At 32.6% G+C, this 19,187-nt stretch overlaps 1 protein-coding gene, 1 long non-coding RNA gene and 1 other non-coding gene across 3 annotated transcripts; 1 reads left to right on the top strand and 2 right to left on the bottom strand.

The window, feature by feature from the left end:
* Positions 1-653: 653 nt before the first annotated feature.
* Positions 654-760, bottom strand: LOC131178069 (small nucleolar RNA R71). Its single transcript, XR_009147199.1, has one exon. It is a non-coding gene; the product is annotated as a small nucleolar RNA R71 (small nucleolar RNA).
* Positions 761-10,487: 9,727 nt separating this feature from the next.
* On the top strand, positions 10,488-11,896 carry LOC110642174 (uncharacterized). Its single transcript, XM_058143088.1, has 5 exons — positions 10,488-10,629; positions 10,735-11,130; positions 11,215-11,323; positions 11,419-11,635; positions 11,717-11,896. Exons 1-5 carry the CDS (start codon positions 10,488-10,490, stop codon positions 11,894-11,896), a joined length of 1,044 nt encoding a protein of 347 aa, XP_057999071.1.
* Positions 11,897-15,480: 3,584 nt separating this feature from the next.
* On the bottom strand, positions 15,481-18,723 carry LOC110641650 (uncharacterized). The gene is made up of 2 exons (XR_002492324.2): positions 18,174-18,723; positions 15,481-17,967 (listed from the first exon to the last, which is right to left on the bottom strand). It is a non-coding gene; the product is annotated as an uncharacterized LOC110641650 (long non-coding RNA).
* Positions 18,724-19,187: the final 464 nt, after the last annotated feature.

Here is a 19,187-nt window from a genome sequence, read left to right as displayed (position 1 = left end):
TCCTTTGGAGAATTTTTATTTGAATGATCAAAGTTTTTAAAGGGTTTTAATTAGTTTAATACCATGAAAATAAGATTTGGATTAATTGGGATACACCTCTTGTTCCTTGAAAGAGGACATTAGGTCAATATAGTTTACCTATAATTGGACAAGATTAGATTACATGCCATAGTTGATTGATGTCTTGAACCCTTAGCTCTAGAGCTTTCATAAATTGGTTGGTAATTTTATTGTGCTTAAGAATTCCATTTAGTAGTTCTTGTTTGATAATTTAGATTTAATTTAACTTAATAAAAAAATTGATTGTCTAAATAGCTAAAATTATTAGTATCTAGTACTTAATAAGGTGCTCGAGGAAATGGTAACTTTTCCATATTACTTATGAACAATCCAAGTATTTTTGGGAATTTGCACAATTTTTTGGCACCGTTGCTGGAGACCAGTTCTTGATATCGAAAAATTAGTAATTTGGTTAGATTACACACGTTGTTGTTGTTGTTGTTGTTGTTGTTGTTATTCTTATTATTCTTATTATTATTGTTGTTGTTGTTGTTGTATATTATTATTATTATTATTATTATTATTATTATTATTATTATTATTATTATTATTATTATTATTATTATTATTATTATTCACCTAGGAAGATAGCTAAGCTCCACAGTTACCTTGCTACATTCTCTCAAAGGAAAGATGAATCTTTACATGAAATATGGGAGATATATAGGGATATTCAAAGACAATGGCCACATCATGGCATTCAGAATTGGTTGATTGTGCGAAATTTCTATAATGGATTAATACACTTGATCAGTGTAGTGAATATTTTCTGTGTATTTTGCTGAATGAGATACAAGATATTTATATACAAAGGATCCTATAATTAACTATTCTGAATCCTATAATTAAGTATTCTAATTGGGATGATATCCAACTAATTATGCTAACTAATTAGCTAATTAATTAAGAAAGAATATTATTTACATAATTAGAGGATTGACTTCCTATAACACTCTCCCTCAAGTTAGAGCATAGATATTAATCATGCTTAACTTATTATAAATGTAGTCAACCCGAGCCCTATTCAAAGCTTTTGTGAAGATATGTTATAACTGCTCCCCAGTTTTGATATGCCCTGTTGAAATGATCTTTTGTTGAATCTTTTCTCGAAGGAAGTGAAAATTAATTTTAATATGCTTAGTACGCTCATGAAACACTGGATTTGAGGTGATATGTAGAGCAGTTTGATTATCACACCATAGTTTGGCAGGAGATGAGTTCTCAAAACCCACTTCTTCTAATAACTGACGTGTTCACATTACTTTATACACAGCTTAGGCCATTGCTCGATATTCTGATTCAGCACTCGAACGAGAAACTACAGTCTGTTTCTTACTTCTCCAAGATACTAAGTTTCCTCCAACAAAGATATAATATCTTGTAATAGATCTCCTATCAATCTTTGAATATGCCCAATTTGCATCTGAAAAATACTCAATATTTAAGTGCCCATGATTGCTATATAAGAAACCACGACCTGGAGCACCCTTCAAGCAACATAAAATTTGCCCCAAAGCTTCCCAATGGTTAATAGTAGGTGAGGATATAAATTGACTTACAACACTAACTGAATATGCAATATCCGGATGAGTCACTGTGAGATAATTAAGCTTGCCAACCAATCTCTTATACATCTCAAGGTCCTCAAATAGTTCACCATCTCCAACTGTGAGCTGAAGATTTGGAGTCATTGGTACACTGCATGGTTTGGCACCTATTTTTCCTGTTTCCGCTAATAAATCAAGGACATACTTCCTCTGAGATAAGAAGATGCCTTTCTTACACCTTAAAACTTCAATGCCTAAGAAATATTTCAACAAATCCAAATCTTTTATTTGAAACTGAGTCTGAAGGAATGACTTAAGTGATGAAATGCCTGCAAAGTCATTTTTAGTAATAACAATATCATCAACATATACTATGAGTAAGATTAGTCCAGCTTCAAAGTGTCTATGAAACACCGAATGATCGCACTTGCTCTTCTTCATACCAAACTGCTGAACTACCTCACTGAATCTTCCAAACCAAGCTCGAGGACTCTGTTTCAAGCTATAAAGGGATTTTCGGAGCCTGCAAACTTTGCCTAACTCTTCCTGAGCAACAAAACCTTGTGGTTGCTCTATATAAACTTCCTCTTGGAGATCACCATGAAGGAAAGTATTTTTGATATCTAGCTGATGTAAAGGCCAATCATATCTAGCTGCCAAAGAAACAAACAAGCGAACATAAGCTAGTTTAGCAATAGGAGAGAAAGTGTCAGAGTAATCAGTGCCATAAGTCTGAGCCTATCCTTTAGCAACAAGGCGAGCCTTGAGACGAGCAACAGTACCATTGGGATTCACTTTGACTGTAAAAACCCATTGACATCCAATAGCTTTCTTATCCAGGGGTAGATGTACTAATTCCTAAGTACCATTAGTATCTAAAGCCACCATTTTTCTTCCATTGCAACATGCCAGCCAGGATGGGACAATGCCTCAGCAATAATTTTAGGAATAGAAACAGTATCTAGAGAACTGATAAAATAACGAGATGATGGAGATAAGTGATCATAACATACAAAGGAAGAGATAGGATAAGTATATTGATGTTTACCTTTGCCAAGAGCAATGGAAGTGGTAGAGGACATTAGATGCGCCTCCACGCGCGGGCGAGTGGGACAGCGATTAGAGCTTGTATCGGCGCATGAGCCTCACTCGCCGGTCTTCTGGTGATCGGATTTTCTGGGTGAGGTCGCCGGCAAGGGACCTTCCTTCCTAGGTGGGCGGCGAGACTTAAATGTCACCTTGAGACTTAGTACGCTCATGAAACACTAGATTTGAGGCGATATAGAGGGCAGCTTGATTGTCACACCATAGTTTGGCAGGATATGAGGTCTCAAAACCCACTTCTTTCAATAACTGACGTGTCCACATTACTTCACACACAGCTTGGGCCATAGCTCGATATTCCGATTCAACACTCGAATGAGAAACTACAGTTTAGTTCTTACTTCTCTAAGATACTAAGTTTCCTCCAACAAAGATGTAATATCCTGTAATGGATCTCCTATCAATCTTTGAACCTGCCTAATCTGCATCTGAAAAACATTCAATATTTAAGTGCCCATGATTGTTATATAAGAGACCTCGACCTGGAACACCCTTCAAGTAACATAAAATTTGCCCTAAAGCTTTCCAATGGTTAATAGTAGGAGAGGACATAAATTAACTTATAACACTAACTGAATATGCAATATCCAGATGAGTCACTGTGAGATAATTAAGCTTGCCAACCAATCTCCTATACATCTTAGGGTCTTTAAATAGTTCACCATCTCTTGCTGTGAGCTAAAGATTTGGAGTCATTGGGGCACTGCATGGTTTGACACCTATTTTTCCTGTTTTCGCCAATAAACCAAGGACATACTTCCTCTGAGATAAGAATATGCCTTTCTTACACCTTGAAACTTCAATGCCTAAGAAATATTTCAACAAACCCAAATCTTTTATTTGAAACTGAGTCTGAAGGAATGACTTAAATGATGAAATGTCTGCAGAGTCATTTCTAATAATAACAATATCATCAACATATACTATAAATAAAATTAGTCCAACTTTAGAGTATCTATGAAACACCGAATGATTGGGCTTGCTCTTCTTCATATCAAACCGTTGAACTACCTCACTGAATCTGCGAAACCAAGCTCGAGGACTCTGTTTCAAGCCATAATGGGATTTTCGAAGCCTGCAAACTTTGCCTAACCCCCCCCCCCCTGAGCAATAAAACCTGGTGATTGCTCTATATAAACTTCCTCCTGGAGATCACCATAAAGGAAAGCATTTTTGATATTTAACTGATGTAAAGGCCAATCATATCTAGCTATCAAAGAAACAAACAAGTGAACATAAGCTAATTTAGCAACAGGAGAGAAAGTGTCAAAGTAATCAGTGCCATTTGTTCTTATTGAGCTTGTTGAACTTTCACATTAGGATTAAACGGCATTAAGACATTAAGATCCTATAATTAAGTATTCTGAATCCTATAATTAAGTATTCTAATTGGGGTGATATCCCACTAATTATGCTAACTAATTAGCTAACTAATTAAGAAAGAACATTATTTACATAATTATAGGATTAACTTCCTATAACAATCAGAATCACATAGATGCAATAGTTGGTGAAGATTTGATGGAAAAAAAAAAATTGAAGATGCTTATAATCTGTTGGAGCGAATTGCTTGTGGTCAAATGAGAGGGTGATTTAAGGAGACTAGATAGAGTGCTTGATGCATTAAGCATGATTGATGTTAAACTCAATGCATTAACAAGGGACTTAGATAAGTTGAGTATCAATGTAGTTAGATCTAGCCATTCTGTTTGTGACTAGTGTGGTGGAGGACATCCAAGTTCTAAATGTAATTATTCTCATGATCCTTCTTTGGAATAGATGAATTATGTGAATAATAATGGTCCAATCAGAGAATTTAGAGGAATTACTTATTTAAACACTTATAATCCTAGATGGAGGAACCACCCAAACTTTTTGTGATCCAACCAGCAGAATCAGAACTAGAATCACTAGCAAGGTAATAGAACACCACCGAGCTTCAAGCCAAGAAATTCTAATCCACCTCTTTAACATCCTCCTCAGCCTTAAGAGCAAAAATCCAATCTATAGGTTATGATAGAGAACTTCTTGGTAACACAACAATAGCAGAATGAGGTAATCGAGCAACACACTTCCAAGCTAGACCTATAAGTGACCCACAATAGAATGCTTAAGGACTAAATAGCTCAATAAGCGAGTTCTTCCAATAAAGCCTTAGGTAAGCTACCTTGCTAACTCGAGCAAGATCAATTGGGTAATGATGTGCAAGAAAGTGGGGGAGAGGATGAAATTGAAGAGGCTCTACTAGTAAGAGAAGAGAAAACACTTAAAGATAAGGTTGTTGAGAAGGAAACTGTAATACCCCACATTAAGGGGTAGTCAGTATCCATACTCAAAGGGAGGGGGGGGGGGGGGGTTGGGGGTTTGTGGGGTCATGTGGCACAAGGCAAAATATCATCTATTAGAATTACATAAAATGTATCAAATAATGCCTATGAAAGATGGTAGAGTCACATCGGTTTCACTTAAGTACCATCTCCTTAGACAACATTTCCTATATATGCAATTTATACAATCTTAATAGCATTCAATTCACTAGTATGTTCTACCTTCCTATAACATTACTATGGTACTAAGGATTTATGCCACAAAGATATAAATAGACAGGAATCGCCACTCAAGTAATAATTGAGACATATTCATTATTTTGTCTGAGGGACATTTGATTAAGGCATTAACTTCCAAAGGGAAAACCAAAGGGTCTTAGTTGATGCACTCAATTTTTTGATAGAGTCATGGATGGCAACTTACTTCTTACAAAAGTTCCATAACTGTCATCACCATAGTCCAATGTCTAAAAAAATAAGGCCTAAATAATTATAACCTAAAATAATTTATTTCTAATATGTCAATTTATTTTATAATTTATCAAATATTTAATTTTAAGTTATTTAGATGCAAAAATTAGGTTTTTTACAAACAAAATTAATTTTAATTTACCAAATTATTATTTAATTCAATTTTTATACAAAAGTGGGTTAAAAATACAGATAAAATTAATTTTTATTATTTATCTAATAAAATTATATTATTACTATATGTTTTATATAAAATTATTATTTTAAAAATTTATAGATACTTACCTAAAATAATTATAGTTGTCATTGAGGTAAGCTACCCTTGAAAAAGGCCTTTCTTTTCTAGTATGGCATGTTCATCCTTGTCCTACTCCTATTAAGCTCCAAATAAGTTTCATGTAATTATTACCATTTTGTTTACTTATTTTAGGACTACTTGCTAATTTTATTTATAATATGAAATAAACTAATAATAATTTGTATTAAAATTTAACACTTATATCTTAATTAATTTAGGCTTCTATTTGGTTAAAATTACCTAATGGTCCAGGATCTTGTAATCTAAAAGAGAGTCTCTTCTTCTGGGTGGCCAGGTGAGTCTCTTCTTCTTTTCTCCTTCTATAAAGTATTTATAAGGTTTATGTCAAAAAATTATATAGAAAGTTTATGCAATCCTAAAATAAGAAGGTTTAAGGAGTCTTGAAGAGAAAAACTTCCTATTTAATTTTTATTTTCATTTAATAAAATAAAAAGAATAGTAGACTTTTATTTATTTAATCAAAATTCCTCATTAAGCCACATTAGACCCACAGAGACCAACTAGGTGTAGTTAGTTTTTTTTTTCTTTAATAAATTCATAGAATTAAATCTAAAAAAAATAAACTTTATTTAAATTTAATTAATCATTTTTTGGTCTTCAAAATTATATTCTCCAAAATACATAGCACACATATGATTATCAATTTTTAATGCTTTTAAATATATCTCACAGTCATACAATTTTTCATTATCGAATTTCTCACAGCCTCAATGCACACATTGTTATCAAAGGCGCGCCTTCCAAGCGCAGTCTCAAGCGCCTCGGGATAGGCAAGGTGCACGACCTCACCGAGGCGACACAAGGCGCTGGATATATAAAGCTATGCTGCTAGGGTTTTTTTTTTAAAGTTTGTCCAGACTAGCAGCCAGTAAAAAGGGAAAAAAAGAAGAAGAAGATGAGTGAAGGGAGAGATCAAACAAACCTAGTATATATATTTTAATTTTACTTTTTTCTTAATGTTTTCTTCTTCTTCTTCTTCTTTTCCTCTCTCTCTCTCTCCTCTGCTCTCTTCCCCTATTTCCTGTGCATTTTTTTCTTTCTGTTTCTTTTTTTTTTTTAGCTGCCAATGCCATGCTCTCTCTCTTCCTTTCCTGTGCTTCACTTTCTTTTTCTGCTTCTTTTTTTTTTGGGGGGTTGCCATGCTCTCTCTCTCTCTCTCTCTCTCTCTCTCTCTTTTGTGCACTGTTCCTGCACTGTTTGTGCACTGCACTTTCTTTTTCTGCAACTTTTTTTTTGCTGACATGCTCTCTCTCTCTCTCTCTCTCTCTCTCTCTTTCCTACACTGTTTATGTACTACACTTTCATCTTCTGCATCTTTTTTTTTTTTTTTTTTTTTGCTGCCAATGCCATGCTCTCTGTTTCTGCACTGTTCCAGCAGCTGCAATTTTCCATTTTTTCCTTTTCTTTGCCATGCTCTGTCCTTATCTTGCAATGTTTTTCTTTTTCTTTTCTTTTTTGTATAAATTTGTGATTTGGACATATTGTTTATTGTGAATATGTGAAAATATATTGAGACTTGACCACTTTAGATGCTATTATGCTAATTCAATTACTCTTATTAGCTTTTAGTTTTATTATTGGATTAAAAATGTTTTATTACTTTATTTTCTTATTCCTAATTGCTATTAGGTCTTATTAGAGATTATTAGAAATATTGTAATTGAGTTTATGTTATCATAAATTATTAATTTCTATTATTATAATTGGATTATGATACTATAAATTGGTATATTGCCGATTCCACCAAAAATTAACTGAAATTATCAGTAATGAAATATTTTCTGAATAAATACAATAAGTGGTAATCCAGGTTGAACCCTAGAGACTGAGTTACTAAATTTCGTGCACGTGTAACAGAAAAAGAAACAAAGATGGGGTTGTAACATCAAATCAGAAGAAATCAAGTTCAAAAATTAAAAAACTAAATTTAGGTATAAAACTATCAATTTAAACAAACTTCAGTCTAAGGTAATTCGCATTCCAATGCATGACTCAATCATAGACAAAAGAAATACAATTATCTCTTATTGAATACTTAACATAGATTTACCAAACAGCAAGGTAAAACTCCTAATTTCCTTATACTCATCAATTCGAGCCCAGCACTCTTGTTGACTCTAATTATTAATTGAATTGGTGTTAAGCAATCCTCATCAAATTAATAATTACTTTAAGAACAGGAAGTAGTTAAGTTGAACAATGATTTATAAAGTATAAATCATTTAATTCATCCTATTGTTTCTTTAGGTTATTATCGAAAACTTAGATCATAATTAATAAAACCTAATCGCTACTCACATTCAATCCTACACAACAATTGCGGGTTATAAAGATGAACTAGCAAGTAATCATATTAAATAATTAACTAATAGGCTTTTTTAGCAAACCATTCAATAGATCAAAAACAATAAAATCAAGAATTAATGGATATTCAAAAAGGCATAATTTGAATTAAGAACCTGGTCTTATAAACCATGCATAAGAACTAGAATCCCTTGAACTGAATTTAGAAACTTAGCCACTCATGTTCATGGCTTACAAAAGAAAAATAAAATGGAGAAATCTAAAACTATGAACGTGAATGGAGAATGAAGGTGTTGAAGGTCTGAATGAATGTGTCGGTGTTGCTGCCAAAGATGAGCTTTATAATAAAAAACCTAATCCCAAAGATAAGAACCAAACTTAAAAAAATTTTGAAATTCAAAAAGACAGATTCTTTACTTTGCAATCATGACTAATTTTTAACTACTTTCCTTGCGATTCTGTCTCTGACTTCTTCAGGAAAGTTGTAGCCCTACTTTTTAGCTTTCCAATGGGTACTCGTTTGCCCAAATCGGAGGTCTACAGCCCAAGTTATGGGCCAAAAATCGAAACAAGTTTTGTCAGGCTATCCAGCCTAAAATGACAAATTTGCTATTATTTTTGACAATTAAAACAGTCTTATCTCGCTTCCAGGCCTTCACAACAATTGTAGAGGTGGCCTTTGAGGTTCAAATGGGCCTGAGTTTGCTTTGATTGGACATCTAGAGCTCCAGATATGAATTAAAAACCAAACATGGCCTCACGGGTCTATACTAAAAATCTGTTCTGGCTTCAGGGCTAATTTTGATTGTCTTCGAGGCTGAACTGGGCTTTGGTCCCTCTTAGATGTTTGTAGTGCTCTATCTTAGCTTTCCAATTGATCAAATGACACTCAATTTAAAAACCTAAAAATTAAGTTTCACCTGAAAAACGAAACAAAGGTCAAGGTAAAAAGATATTGAAAATTCCCCAATTTAATGCCATTATTCCAAAAACTCATTAAGATCATGCCTAATTGATACGAAATGCCTAACCAATTGAATTAAACAACAAAAAACACTAGAAATACTAAATGTGATGGGAGTAAAATTAATAACTCATGTACTTATCATATGCATATTATTGTTGGCTTGTTGTTATTTGTTAAATTATTAATTTTCTTATCTTTTTATTTTATTTTTGCAAAGATGGAATCGGAAGCATCTACTGCTGCTACTAAAACTGACAATAGCAACAAAGATCCTGCATGGAAATATGTCCACTTCGGGCTAAGCAGCATTTAGTTGGAGGATTTCGAAATGCTACAATGTGTAAGAAGTGTCCAACACATATGCGTGAAGAGCTACAAGAGTATACGCAGCAAAAGGCTTCAGCGAAGACCTTAGATAAATTGCTTGATTATGAGGATGTTGAAACTCTTGGAGATGACGAAGATGAAGATAATGTTGGGATAATTCTTGGAGGCTCAAAAGGAAGTAGTAAGGTTCAAAAAAAGGCAAGGACAAAGGGTTCAATAGATTTATATTTTGCCAAAAGTGCTGTAAAGGCGGTGTAAGATAGACAAAATTCAAAGATGAAGCAAACCGCTATTAATGAGGCATGTAAAAAGGAATTGCGAAAAAAAGCATGTAAGGATATAGCTCAATGGATATATGATGCGGCAATTCCTTTTAATGCCGTCAATTATCCAAGTTTTCAAGTTATGGTGGAGTCTATTGGACAATTTGGGATTAGTATGAAAGCACCTAGTTTTCATGAAATGTGGGTTCCCTTGTTGAATGAAGAAGTTGCTAAGGTGAAGAATTCATTAAAGTCCTATGAAGAAGAATGGGCAAAGTATGGTTGTTATATAATGGCAGATAGTTGGACTGATAAGAAACAAAGGATTTTGATTAATTTCTTGGTGAATTCTCCAAAGGGAACTATTTTCATGGAATCTATTGATGCTTCAAAGTACTCAAAAACTGGTGATAAGATGTATGAGCTGCTTAATAGATTTATAGAGCGTGTTGGAGAGGCTAATGTAGTTCAAGTTGTGACAGATAATGCTAGCAATTGTGTGCTTGCAGGTAATTAAGAGTTTTTATTCTTACTATTATTCGATAGTTTAATTTCATTGTAAGTAAATAATGTATTTAATATTTATGCTACTTGCTACCATATTTGTTTTGTTTTTAGGGAAGTTGTTAGAAACAAAGCGCCCTCATTTGTATTGGACTCCTTGTGCTGCTCCCTTATGAAACCACTATAATAGATTTGATGCTAGAAGATATTGGAAAAATTCCCAAAATTCATAACACAATTAAAAGGAAAATGACATTGAATGGATATATTTACATTCGTCCGGGTGTGGTGAACATGTTACGGCACTTTACTGGTGAAAGAGAGCTAATTAGGCCAGCTATCACAAGATTTGCAACTACTTTTCTCACCCTTCAACGTATGCATAAGCACAAGGTGAATTTAAGAAAGATATTTACCTCAGAGGAATGGATCAAAAGTAAGTAGGCAAAAGAACTGTCTGGTAAGAAAGTATATAGTATTGTCATGATACCTACTTTTTGGACTAATATTGTTTATATCTTAAAGATATTTGGTTCATTAGTTCATGTGCTTAGATTAGTTGATGGTGAGAAAATGCCTACAATGGGATATATTTATGAGGCGATGGATAAGGCTAAAGAAGCAATTGCAAAGTCATTTGATGAAAATGAAGAAAAATACAAGACAATTTTTGAGATTATTGATAAACGATGGGAAAGTCAACTCCATCGACCTTTGCATGCAGCTGGATATTATTTGAATCCTGAATTTTTTTATTCAAATGAGAAAATTAATGAAGATGTTGAGGTTGTTACCGATTTATACCAAGTTGAAGCAAGGGTGATTCCAAGCAAAGAAGAGCAAGACAAAATAATGGCACAATTACCTTTTTATCAAAATGCTGAAGGCATATTTGGGATGGATATGGCAATTAGGAATCAAAAGAAAGTATCTCCAGGTAATATAATTTTATCCATAAGCATGTAATCTCATATTGCAATCTTTTTGAATAATAATTAATATACATTATTTTTTTCATTAGCTACAAGGTGGCTAACTCATGGAGCAACAACTCCAAATTTGAGAAATTTTGCTGTCAAAGTGTTTAGCCTCACTTTTAGTGCATCTGGTTGTGAGCGTAATTGGAGCACGTAAGTGACAAAACATCTCTCTTTAGAATTATACCTTTAATTTGTTCTTTCAAAAATCATACTTATTAAAATTGTTATATTTTGCAGATTCACAGTAAAAAAAGAAATAGACTAGCTCAAAATCGCTTGAATGATTTGGTTTTTGTCAAGTACAATCGGTCATTAAAGCGTAGATATGATGCACGTGACTGCATTGACCCCATCTCATTGAAAGACATTGATGATAGTAATGAATGGTTGATGGGTCAAATGGAGGAAGAGATGGATAGAGATGAACTTGTTTTTGAAGATGATGATTTGACATGGAATGTGGTTGCTGCAGCTACTGGAGCTGAAGAGGATGCCTACAACACTAGATTAAGCAAAGGGAAAAATATTGCATCTACATCATAGCAAAAAAGAAAAGCTTCATCCCCTCGCACTTCTTCACTTCTTAAAGACGAGGAAGAAAATGATGGTGATGAAGAAAATGATGGTGATGAAGATGTTGATTTGGAAGATGAGTATGAGGAGCATAATGAAGATGATGAAGAAGATGAAGAGGATTTTGATATTTCTATTGATATGGATTGAACATTTAGTAGTTTACTAGTTCATTAAACTTTAACTTTTAGTAATTTATTAGTATTTTTAACTTTTAGTAGTTTATTTTTACCTCTTTTGGATTATAAACTTATTATTACTTGCATATTTGTTAGTTATTATTATATAATTTTATGTTACTTGAGATGTGATAGCATAATTATAATTTTTTTAATTTTTAATATATATTTTTTTTTTATATTTGCGCCTTGGCTCTCTCGAGCGCACGCCTGTGCCTTGCGCCTTGCGCCTAAGCTCCAAGACACCTTAGCGCCTTGGTGTGTCTTGAGCCTTTGATAACTATGAATGCAAATACTTACAAGATCACACAAATAAGGATCTACAGTGTCCTAAGAAATTCCAAAGAAAAGAAACACCAAGAAAGATGGTGCATTTGGAAAGAGAGAGAGAGAGAAAGAGAAAGAGAGCGTGTATGTTTGAGAAAGAGGGATTAAAGTGTAAAAAGGTCTGTCTAGGCAAGTTTAATCATCGAACCTTAAGTTCAACCATTGAAGTTGATTTGGGATAGGATATATAAATCGACGGTTTTGGTGTCTCACCAACCCCTTCACTCAATTTCTCCTCTTCCTTTCCCCTTTCTTCACCTCCCTTTGGTTCCTCTATTTCCTAGACCTAAAACACACTGCCCTAGTCTCTACATGAAGGAGAATTACCTTAAACCTCTATAAAAGAAAGAAAGTACCCTTTCCTCTCCTTCAAATGAGTTGAAGAAGAAGAGGAGGAAACTCCCTTGGAAGCAATAACAAAAGAGGTAAATTTCCTTCTCCTTCTTCTTAGTTTGATTAAAGATCCTAAGGTAGTATTTTGCAAAAGAAATGATTTAGATTATTTTTAAGGTTGTTCTAGGGTTTGGTGTAAAATAATGAGATTTTAAGTTAAAATGAAGAGGTTTAAGTAATTACATTGTATTCATAGTTATTTAAAGTTTTAAAATGACATAATGTACTTAGAAGAGAGTTTAGGACTTAGTATTGGGATTTGAGGGTTAAAACCCGATCTTTTTGCACTATGGATGAATTTTGGGTAAGTTCAGGTTCTGCCGTTGAACCATAGATGTTTAGTTGATGACTCATGTGAACAGTCACATAAGCAGTGCATCGTAGCCTTCGGTCACCGAAGTTTAAGACTTCGGTTGCGGAACCTTCTATGACTGAAAAATCCCAAATGTAACCAATTATGTTTAAGTCATTATATATAGATCCTCTACAAACGATTCCCTTGTCCATTGGAAGATAAAGCATAGAGAACATAAAGACAAGAGATTTAAGGGATTAACTAGCATTAGGCAAAGTAGAAAAGTTCAACAACTCCAGGTGAGTAGAATTTACTTAAAATGTTTTATGTGAATATTAAACTATTTTATCATATTCCTTGCATGTTCATGCATCATGGAAGTTGTGATATATTCTAATTATAATTGCATGATTTATTGAATATGTTAGTAATGCATATCGCAAAGGTGTTGCATTGTTAATTGTGCCATGTTGATATTCATGGATGATCTACTGATTCCTAATGGGAAAGTAAATAAAAAGGAAAAGAAAAAGACATACATATAAATGAGCTTAATTATGTAAAATAAAGGAAAGGGATGTCAAATAAGGCAATTATGTGTCTCTAACATTTGGATACCTTAGATTATATAATCCATCTCAGGTAAGTCATGACTTTTGTATTCCTAATATCCATTTTGTGTTATGTTAAGAGGAAGTCCTGAGGAGCTCCTTTAATGGGCCGAGCACATTAGAGATATGATTATGTGATGACTGGGGGACCATTGTTTACATGAGTTACCCTAATGTGAATTGTTTGTGTTATAAAAACATCATATGGTTGTGCATTGCATATGTATATATATAAATGCTTTGATATATGTTTTCCTTCTCTGAATAGACTTTTACTCACTGAGCCCAAAGCTCACTCTCTTTCTCTATCTTCCCTTTTCAAAGGCAAGAGTTGAAGATACAGTCAACGTATTTAAGTTATGAGCTCCAAAGGCTATTGCCTCAATATGTTGTAAAAAGGGTATATACAAAGGTTTATGAAACTTTTGATGAATGTACAAAGGATTACTATGTTTATAGCTAAATGTTTTATGATATAAATGAATTGTTTATATGTTTAAATATATTTTGTTGTTAGAGTTTTGTGATCGCTAGACAATTCTCATTGAAATGGAAAGTAAGGAGTCATAACTTTAATTTTGAGGGAAATTAAAGAAAACTATTTAATTTCGAAAGAAAATTTTAAATATTATTTATCACTTCTAATATAGACATCCAGGATTCGGGGTCCATATACGTGTGGAAAAAATGTTAGGCACCCTACAATCGTCTCTAAATAGGGTAGGTAGATTTAATAGTATTCTCACAATAATTTAATGCCAATAATTTTAATAGAGTTTAAATTATGATACCAATTCCTTATATTTGATTTGGATCAAAGAAAATGCATAAATGTAGGAACACATAAATATCTCACTATTAGGGTAAGTCAAATTCAAAAGTAAGTGAAACGACCCTAAAAATGATTTTTAACTCCATTTATATTTTATTTTATTAATTTTTATTTGTTTTTAAAAAAGTTGCTGATTTTTTTTATAGTATTGATTTTGAAAAAGGGGTAAGAAAATAACTAAAATAGCATAGTTGTTAAAAAAGGCTTTCAAATTTGACAATTGGTGAACTTTGAGGGAAAAATATGTAGAAAAAAAGGACCTAATAGGTAATTTTGCAGAAAAATGAAATTGGATTTAGAATCCTTTATTAAAAATTAAATTTGCTAAAATATAAAATGTATGCAAAAAATAAAAGTGGACATTGAGTCAAGTTTTGCTTAAAATTAAAAGAAATGAATTTTAAAGATGGAACCATATTATCAAAAGTGAAAACCATTTTAGAATAATATAAAAAATGAAAATTTGATTTTTCAAAGTATAATTCAATTATCAATCAAGAAATTAAATTAACTTAGATCAAAACTTTCATTCATTGTAATCAGTCCCTTGTTTAAAAAGAACGTGTTAATTAATGCCTAAAAAGTTTGACCCATTAGCAGGTACCTTACTTAAGAAAATCAAAGTCCCATCGTCGCTTTAATTAGCCACAATCTTAATATTTATTAATTCAATTAAACTAAAAAAAAAAGCCTATTTTTTATTAATAAGTTAAACATAATTTAATAATTATATAAAAGAAGTTGAATTAATACAAGTTAAGACTTCCATTCCTTTTAACTAGTATCCTGCTTAAAATGAATGTATTAAGTAATGCTTAAAGAGTTTGACTTATTAGTTGGTACTCCACTAAACAAAATTAAAGTTTCGCCATTGGCACTAATTAACCACAATATTAATTTTTATTAATTCAATTAAATTTTAATCACATACTTATTATTTACTAATTTTGCTAAACATAATAAAAAAATTGCAGTAATTCAATTATTTAGAAACCATACACTTTATTATCTATGAATTAAATAACCTTGAACAATTGTAGGAAAGAAATTAAATTAATAGAGGCCAAGGCTTCCACTCTCCTTAACTAGTACTCCGATTAAAAAGAATGTGTCAATTAATGCCTAAAGAGTCTAATCCATTTGTGGGTACTCCACTTAACAAGATCAAAGTCTCATCATCGGCACTAATTAATCACAACCTTAACTTTTATTAATTCAATTAAACTAGAAAAAAATATGTGCACATTTCATCATTCATAAGTTAAACATAATTTAATAATAAAAAGATTTAATACAAATCAAATCAAATATATCATTACTTACAAATTTGACGAAAATTCGACAAAATTTCTCCTAAAAATTGGTCATTTCCAAAATTTCAATAAAATGCAACCTGCAAAAAATTATCATCCTTGCCCTGCACATCTATTCATACATCTTCTCTCTCAACACAATTATATAACAATTAAAGAGGTTCAACTAGAGGTTAACTTAAGTTTCAGGTAAGGCCTTAACTAAAATTGGATTGAATTTAAAGTGATCCTAGTTTATATTCTATCTAACAAATTATTTTAATTTATTTTACTTTGCTAAAATTAAATAAAGTAGAACCTTGCCAACTCAACTAAACTCAACTAAGCCTTTATCCCAAAAATTTAGAGTCGGCTATATGGATTCGCTTTCTCCATTCTGAACGATTTTGGGTTAAATCCTCAGAAATATGTAATGATTCTAGGTCATGCTGTACTGCTCTCCTCCAAGTCAATTTAGGTCTACCCCTTTTTTTCTATCCTCTAACCTAATGTGCTCTACTTATCTAACTAGAGCCTCCATATGTCTACGCTTCACATGACCAAACCACCTCAATCTTCCTTCTCTCAACTTATCTTCAATTGGCACCACTCCTACATTTTCTCTAATACTCTCATTACGGACTTTATCTAGTCTAGTATGGCCACTCATCCACCTTAATATTCTCATCTCTGCAACTCTTATCTTAGATGCATACGACTCTTTAAGTGCCCAACACTCACTACCATATAACATAACCGGTCGTATGGCTGTACGGTAAAATTTTTCTTTCAATTTATTGGGAATCTTACGATTACATAAAACTCCCGTGACACGTCTCCACTTCAACCATCCGGCTTTAATCCTATGACTAACATCCTCCTCACATCCTCTATCTACTTGAAGGACTGAGCCATCCTCACATTACTTTGGGACAGTACCACTCCATTTAAACTAACTCCTTCCCTATCACTAATTTGGCCTTCACTGAACTTACAATGCATGTATTCTGTCTTCGTTCTACTTAACTTAAAACCCTTTGACTCTAGAGTACTTCTCCAAAGTCAAAGGGTTTTAAGAAGTAGAACCTTGCCAATTAAGATTAATTTTATGAAAGTCCTTTTGTTGGATGATTTTTTTTTAACTTTAAAACTAGTGAGGTGAAAACGGATGAAGTGATTTTAGGGAACTTTCAAGAAAGAAATTTTATTTAATTAATTTTAATAAATTATAGAATTCAAGGGGTACCCCTTATTTACGTAGTTTAAGGGGGTACTCCTTTGACCACTAAAAGGATATTTTTTTAAAAGGATTTTTTTCTATTTAAATGGTTTCAATAAATTAAAAAAAAAAAATCCAAGGGGTATCCCCCGTTTAAGTGGCTTGAGAGGTACCTATAACCATTAAAAAGTTAATATTTTCATAAAAACATTTTTTTATTTGACTTAATTAATTTTAATAATTTGGAGAATTCAAGGGGTATCCCCTATTTAAATATCACAAAAATTGATATTTTCATATAAAAAATATTTGATTTAAATGATTCTAATAAATTAGGAAAGATTTAAGGAATACCCCTATTTAAGTGATTAAGGGTGCCCCCTATAACCACTAAAGCAAAAATTGATATAAATTCCTAGGAAAATTGGAACTTTTCTATAAGGACCCCTAAAGACACACTAACGAAGGCCTAACTAACCATCTCATCTACATTTAAGCTTGCATAAATTAATTTAAGATGTAAGACCAGTAACTATTGGGAGGTCGGTAATCCACACCATTATAAAATGAAGTAAAGGAAAAACCAATCTCATATGCACAAGAACAACAATCTGAACAAAGGTAAATTAAATAAATAAATAAGTGTTGTGCTGGAGATCAAACAAGGAGTAACAACAATATGTATGCCAAGCATTACTTAGTTTTAATAACCTGATGTAGCTATATAACCAGCATCTAGGAATGACAATATTAATCACAACAGCTCTTTTTAGTTATTAAATTGATCACACAAGTTCTGTTTTCGTTCATGAATAAAAAAAAAAAAATACAGTGAGGACTCAAAGAAGCCAACCAGATTTCAACATTCTCAAATCATTTACAAAAAACAACACATCCATTTGCAGAAAAAATGGCACCAAGCTTCCTGATAGTTCACAAAGTATCATTACCCGAATAACATTCGTTAAACCATTTTAGGGAAAAAAAAATGGCTATGGCTAGCGAATTTTCAAAACTCCAAAGATGTAAGGCATAAACGCCCAATTACCACTCCCAGTCTTCTCACATGGCACCTAGAATATATCTCGAACAAAATTCAAAAAAAAATTGTACTATAAATTCCATCCAAATAGTATTTTGAGGCAACAAATAGACTAATAGAAATTGATACCCAATCAAGTAGTCAAAGCTCATAAAAACAATATTTTTCAATAGAAAACTAATAACTCAAAACAAGATTCTAGTTCGAGATGAAAATACACAATAGAACAGAATTTACCTAAGTCACAATGTGAACAGAAGAGTTGGCTTTGAAGACTGGAAGGTGTGGTGTGCAAATCGGTCAATGCAAGTGGGTTTCTTTTGCCTATGCTTGTACAGGGACTGAATGAAACGGATCTTCACTACCGAATGAAAAGGAGTCGCGTCCAAAATCAAAGAAGAGGAGTTGGGTTTGGCATTTGCTGATTGTGGTGTGTGAAGGAGCTTTCAGTGAACTTGAACTTTTGTTGGTATTGCGATTGAAGTAGATACCATGGGTCCAGATGAGATTCTAATGGACGTTGATTAAAAGTGGACTATGTGAGTGGTAATAGGTTCAATGGAGTTGGGTTTTCTCAGAGATAATAAAAAAGAAACAAATGAGCTGTTTGAGTTATTGCAAGGGAGAGAATGGTGATGGGGTAGGAGATTTTCAGTGCGAGAAAGAGGGCGGCCTAGATGAGATGTGCTAGTCTCGTGAGAGAATAGAGCGTAAAGCAGTGGTGTTGCAGCAGCCTAGGTGTGATGGGGATTGGGAAGGAAAGGCAGAGGTCTTTGGGTTGAAGTGATGCCTTTTTTATTTTTTATTTTTTTTAAATTTCTGCTCTCCAAATAAATCCGTACTTTAAAGTTGCTATCAAAAAGCCTCCTCCTTCAAATAAGAGACTCAAACCATAGGCTAAAAGAGTTGTGATTAAGAGAGTAGAAAAGAAGATTTGGATTAAAAGGACTAGTTTTTATTTTATTTCAGTTTTTATTTTATTTCAGTTTTCATTATTTTTTAAAACTTTAAATCTAATAGTTAAAAATTAAAGAAATAAAAGAATAAAGGTTTATATTAATTTAGAACTATTTCGTTTTTTTTTCTTGATCCAAGGGTCAAGAATTCATCCTTACAAATAAAATCAATTGTGAAAATTAAAAAGTACTAATTTTATCTTTATTTTTACTTCAACTAATTTTAATCCAAAGGTAGAAACTAAATCTCTAAAAAAAATCAAGTGTTAGGATTTAATGGTACTAAAATTTATTA

The sequence above is a fragment of the Hevea brasiliensis genome, chromosome 2, assembly GCF_030052815.1.
Source record: "Hevea brasiliensis isolate MT/VB/25A 57/8 chromosome 2, ASM3005281v1, whole genome shotgun sequence".
NCBI lineage: Eukaryota > Viridiplantae > Streptophyta > Magnoliopsida > Malpighiales > Euphorbiaceae > Hevea > Hevea brasiliensis.
This window is presented reverse-complemented; position numbering and strand designations above follow the sequence as displayed.

Excerpts from the sequence above, each read along its gene's own strand:
- LOC110642174 (XM_058143088.1), top strand. The coding sequence starts at position 10,488 with ATGTTACGGCACTTTACTGGTGAAAGAGAGCTAATTAGGCCAGCTATC. Across the intron at positions 10,630-10,734 it reads CTCAGAGGAATGGATCAAAA|TTCATGTGCTTAGATTAGTT; the intron begins GTAAGTAGGCAA and ends TTGGTTCATTAG. Across the intron at positions 11,636-11,716 it reads ATGATTTGACATGGAATGTG|CAAAAAAGAAAAGCTTCATC; the intron begins GTTGCTGCAGCT and ends TCTACATCATAG.